The sequence below is a fragment of the Trypanosoma theileri genome (genome assembly GCF_002087225.1).
Source record: "Trypanosoma theileri isolate Edinburgh chromosome Unknown TM35_Tth_24_V1, whole genome shotgun sequence".
NCBI classification, from domain to species: Eukaryota; Euglenozoa; class Kinetoplastea; order Trypanosomatida; family Trypanosomatidae; genus Trypanosoma; species Trypanosoma theileri.
In genome coordinates, this window is record NW_021639866.1 from 36,425 (window position 1) to 41,986 (window position 5,562).

The 5,562-nt window shown below is 40.6% G+C and overlaps 3 protein-coding genes across 3 annotated transcripts; all 3 read left to right on the plus strand.

Annotated features, from left to right (window-relative positions):
- Positions 1-451: 451 nt before the first annotated feature.
- TM35_000241170 (putative sodium/sulfate symporter) lies at positions 452-2,632 on the plus strand (the record flags this gene model as incomplete). The annotated part of the gene is made up of 1 exon (XM_029027529.1): positions 452-2,632. The coding sequence occupies one exon, from the start codon at positions 452-454 to the stop codon at positions 2,630-2,632; it is 2,181 nt and encodes a 726-aa protein (XP_028881033.1).
- A 721-nt stretch (positions 2,633-3,353) lies between these two features.
- TM35_000241180 (uncharacterized protein) lies at positions 3,354-3,971 on the plus strand (the record flags this gene model as incomplete). Its single annotated transcript, XM_029027530.1, has 1 exon — positions 3,354-3,971. One exon carries the CDS (start codon positions 3,354-3,356, stop codon positions 3,969-3,971), a length of 618 nt encoding a protein of 205 aa, XP_028881034.1.
- A 311-nt stretch (positions 3,972-4,282) lies between these two features.
- TM35_000241190 (uncharacterized protein) lies at positions 4,283-5,446 on the plus strand (the record flags this gene model as incomplete). The annotated part of the gene is made up of 1 exon (XM_029027531.1): positions 4,283-5,446. The coding sequence occupies one exon, from the start codon at positions 4,283-4,285 to the stop codon at positions 5,444-5,446; it is 1,164 nt and encodes a 387-aa protein (XP_028881035.1).
- Positions 5,447-5,562: the final 116 nt, after the last annotated feature.

A 5,562-nucleotide genomic window follows, 5' to 3' on the forward strand; every position in this document is an offset into this window, starting at 1 on the left:
AAAAAAAAAAAAAAAAACAATTCTTCATCGCTGTCGCAAAGTGAGTATGTCTTTTTAACATTTTATTTTATTTTTCTGTGTGTATGTGCGTATATGTTGAGCTTGTGTCATTGTGTTGGTTATTTTTCCCTTATTTCGCCTATTTTTTTTCTTTTCATTTATTTTTATTTTTTCTTGGTTTACTCTCCTCTTAGCAAAAACCAGTTGAATTCCTTGGAACAGAACTTTTTAGAAACGGAATCACTAAGAGCGATACACATACGCATTCAGACAATATCAACTAAAACAAAACAATAAGGGAGCAAAGTAGGGTATATAAAAAAAAAAAAAAAAAAAAAAAGAGAGAGAGAGAGAGAGAGAGAGAGAGAGAGAGAGAGACGGATATAGCATCAATATATATTTTTTAAAAAAAAGAATTGAATCAATAGTAAATACTGACAACTTTTAAATCATGAAGTTTGGAAAACGTTTGCAGGAGGAGATGGTGGAACAGTGGAAAGACTTCTATGTCAACTACAAATCCCTGAAACACTTCATCCATCATTCCGAATTAACTGGAGCAGAGTTCAGTCATGCACTTTTTGACATGATTGCAAAGGAACTTGAGAAGCCCGAGAATTTTTTCCAAGAATTGCTGGAGGAATTACAGCAGGGCCATGATGAGTTACTCGAGCAGGATCCAGACTTACCACTCATACACCCAAGACGCACCGGGCGATTTTACCGAAAACGATTGCATCGTGAATTAACACCTTCCCACGAGTCTGGAGAGTCTACTGGGTTCAATAGTTCGCGAGATAGTTCTATGGTAGAGCAAGATACAGAACGACCAAGATGTTTTCCTTACTCTATCAAAAGTTTATTTTTAATGATTATTGGAGATTCTCATAAAAAAGAACTTGACGAACATACTCCTCGGGCTAAGTTTGTGGAATGGCACTCAAGTGCACATAAGTTACAACATTTCGCAGAATTGAATCTTGAAGCAATCCGAAAGGCTGCAAAAAAGTTAAAAAAGTATCGTCGTCGAGAAGGTGATTTTACTCTTTCTATAGAGGCAGAACTTAGTCGATCTCGTCTGGTTACACTGGTTCCCCGTTTGCACGCACTGATGACAGATATTTGTGCTGATTATGAACGGAAGTACAATGATTCACTTGAACAATACAAAAATGTGACAATGCAACAACCATATCATGCAGAATGGAGGTTTGTGTTTATTTCAGCTGCCTTATTCTGTCTTTTGATGTTTCTTCCTATTCTTTCAGTACATCCTCCTGCTCACAACTGTGTAGCACTCTTTGGACTTATCATTTCACTTTGGATTACAGAAGCCATTCCTTTTTTTTGTACTGCAATGCTTATTCCAATTGTGGCGGTTCCTCTTGGTATTATCACAGACCCACAAACCCATAACGTCGCCTCCCCCACAGTAGCTTCTGGTATTATATTGGGAAAAGTAATGGACCATGTTCAGATTCTTGTGCTTGGAGGATTAACTATTGGAAAAGCACTCGGACGTACAAATATGGAGGCATTCGCCGCATCTGCACTATATCGTTTGACAGCTCACCGTCCTGCACTTTATCTTTTGGGTGTAATGTTATGTAGTAGTTTTTTATGTGCATTCGTCTCCAATGTTGCGGCACCTTTACTTGTTTTGGGTGTTATTCAACGTACTTTATGGGAATTTCCCGAAGATACGGAAGCTCCTCATGGTATTCTCCTCGGTTTGGCTTTTGCATGCAATATTGGCGGTATGCTATCTCCTATCGCATCCCCACAAAATGCCGTTGCACTCTCAGTGCTTAGCTTTCATGAGGTGACGTTTGCAGCATGGGTGATTATTGCCCTCCCTGTTGTACTCTTCTGCGTTATTGCATCTTGGGTCATTATTCTTGTTGTATGGAAACCCTTTAAAGATGTCTCAAGTATTCCATTACAAGTAGTTAATGTGGATGTGGGCAAGGAAGCAACGCTTACAGACCGTGTGGTTGTAGTGACGGTTTCACTCATTACCATCATTCTTTGGATTATTACACCAAATTTTCTTTTTGGTGATACTGGGGTTGTTGCACTGATTCCCATCGTCGTCTTCTTTGGTACAGGCATATTAGCAAAAGAGGACTTTAACACTTTGTCGTGGCATCTCATGTTTCTTTTGGCCGGCGGAAATATGTTAGGTTTGTGTGCACGTGATTCAAAAATGTTGGACATCATCGCTAATAATTTACATGACACTTTGATTAGTCAACCACCTTATTTGACTCTTGTAATTATTATTGCTCTTGTCGCACTCATAACAACGTTTGTTTCGCACACTGTAGCTGCCATGGTTCTTCTTCCTATTATTGTAAAGATAGGCTTCTTGTTGCCCAAACAGGAAGGTCTATTCGCTGTATCGCCTGCAACTATTGTTTTGCTAAGTGCTCTGATGTGTTCTGGGGCAATGGCGTTTCCAATCAGTTCGTTTCCAAACGTAAATTCGCTTCTAGCGGAAGATTCTTCTGGTAGACCGTACCTCAAAGCGAAGGATTTTCTTTTCTGTGGGACACTTATTACGCTTCTCTTCTTTTTCTGCTTCATCACGTGGATGGTGCCGTTAACCTACGCTGTTCTTGAAGGTAAGTAGTATTCCAATCCTTCTCTGGAGGGTGGTAGTAATAGTGGTAAAGTGAAGGTGATGGTGCTGCTTAGGATGATTATAAGAAGAAAAAAAAAAAAAAAAAAAAAAAAAAACGAAGAAAATAAGAATTTTACCTTTTTCATGTTGCTAAAGGAGTTTTCCGGTTGTTTTCCTCAGCCTCTTCTTTTACCCCGCATCTTTGTTTTTTTTTTTTTTCTCTTTTCTTATTACTGTTCCTTTTTATTTATTTATTTATTTATTTATTTGTGTTTCGGAAAAAGAAAAAAAAATCATTTTTACACGTTGATGTCCTAGTACAGCTTTTTTTTTTTTTTTACTCTTCAAGACGCTTTTTTTTTTTTTAATTCTATTGTGAAGACAAATAGTGTCATGGGTACAAAAACCTAGTCGCTCCGCAGTTTTTGCACATGATCATCTATAATGTGTCCGTTTGTTTAAAAACCAGAAGAGAGAAATATTGGGTTCTATTTCCTTTGATCTGTCTATTTGTCTGATGTAAACGCCTCATGTGGAACTATCTGTCTGCACATTCCATGATATTAACGTTGCGCTTGATCTGGATTGAAAAAAAAAAAAAAAAATCGCATCATACCCATACAAACATACGTACAAGTGCATACGCTTCTTCTATTTCTCTTTTTTTATTTCCTGTATTCTTCTTCTTCTTTGTAGGGGGTGGAAGTAGAGCAAGTAGAGAGTCCATTAGATGACGGCATCGTTGGTGAATCTAGACATCTGCGCGTCGCTCTACGATCTGGCCAACCTGCCCCGTGGAGTGCCTTGTGAAGATAAAGTTCTCATGTGCCGCGTGGAGTGGGTGTGCGCCCCACGGGCCCGGGAATTCCACGCCGGCCGGGTGTTTAACGTCTGCGGGCGTCTGCTCGACGGGGATCTTGGGGCCTCCAGCAGCAATAACAACAATGATAATAACAGTGATGGTGCTGCTCATGTGTATTTCCACGACGAGTGGGCCGCCGCCGCTGCATTCGTGGAGGCCGGCGATGTTGTGGTGTTGGAAGGCCTCGTCGTGCAGAATGCCCCACCAGGCGCCGCATTTAACTTCTTCGCCACGCCCATCCCGCAAGTGTCGACGCTGCGAGTTCTGCAGAATAATCTCCAGGGGGACATCATGGAGGTCATGGTGCGGGCAGATGCGCTCGACGTTCCGTCCGTGCGGGTCCTCCCAAAGACGCTGCTTGCTCCTTTTGTGTCAAGTGATGTAAATAAAAGAAGTGCTCTTCCTCAGCGGGATGCCATCAAAAGAGAGGGCGAGAAAGATAGAGAAAAGGGGAAGAATGTAGCAAACCCACACGCTTTAGATTAAAATTCATCTGATTCAGCGGAATTTTTTTTTTTTTTTTCGTCTTTGTAGTTGACAGTGGTGAATGGTATACGTGGTTTTGTTTTGTTCTTCTTTTTTTTCTTAAATGTTGTTGTTGTTGTTACTGCAACGGGAAATAGGTTTTCTTGTTTACATTACTCTATGCTTATCTCTGTTTTTTTTTTTTAATTTTTTCTCGTCATGCTCATATATATATATATATATATATATATATATATATATATATATATATNATATATATATATATATATATATATATATATATATATAACCAAGGTGGACTGAAGTTTTCCATGTCATTGAAAGTATGGGTTAAACGTGGCGGTGTTAGCGACGATGAGGCGCTTGGAATTTACGTCCCTGTGAACGGAACGGCTCAGAGTGTTGTGGAGGCGTGCCGTCGTGTTTTTCGGCATCTGCAGCCATCAGAGGTGGCGCTGCGCACAGAGGACGGCATCATTGTTGCGATGGCTTCCCCCGTCACCGCCCTTCAGAGCCACACGCTAGAGATTGTTGAGATGCCTCAGAGAGAAGTGACAGGAAAACACAGTGGCGCTCCAACTCTCAGAGTTTCTTCACGCATTAGGAGAGAACCAGTTCCACAGAAACAACAACTAGAGCGAAAAAATGTACGTGTAGTCCCTTTTGGAGTTACGAAAAAAACGCAATCATCACAAAAAAAGGAAGCTGTTGGTGCCTTACCACAAAACCACAAATATAGCTCTTCTGCTCCTGAGGTGAGGAAGGAACCTGTTAGTGTGAACGAAAGTCTTGCTCTCTTATGGGCTAGTATCCCATCGTTCACACCTGAATCCCTGAATAGAAGTGTACCAGCGGTAGAGAAGGCTTTGCAAACCGCGCAGTACATTTATGTAACTGACTCATATAAGTTGTTAGCAGAAGAGCACGTCCCCCCTAACGTGTCATCATCTGTAAATGAAGAGGAGGATAAGCAACTCAATACCCTGGAGACACCCTCTCCGGAGAATAATGAGTTACCAGGTAATCTTGATACACATACAAATAATGAGAGTCATGATAATGTGATTCACAGTTCTGACATTACATGCGGTAACTTTACAGGGAGAGAGATAATGATGGAAGAGATGCACACAGTTGAAAAGTCTGATGTACCACCTTCTGGTGAGGTCTTGAAAACTGTAGTGAATACAGATGAGGTTTCTTCTTTTAGTAACAGTAGCATGCTACAAGGCGAAGCTAACGTTTCCGAAGTAGTGCCTACTGTCAAAGAGGAACCAATACTAATGGAAGAGAAAGGAACATCTACGACTATCACCACTGCAGAGACAGATTGCTGCGATGTGGTAGATGAAAGTAATATTAACATCACTGACGCTAACGTTAGAGCAGTGGAGGAGAAAAAGGAATTAGAGACAGGGTGTGAAGTTATTATGGACTCGTCAGAGCAAGATGCTACCTATTTTGATGAGTGGTAGTATACTGAGATGAAGTGCCCTTCTGGAGACGACGTCGTCACCTCATCAAGTTCTTGCATCTTCACATTTACTCTCCCTCCTTTTTTCTGTTTTTTTTTTTTTTTTTTTTTTTTTTT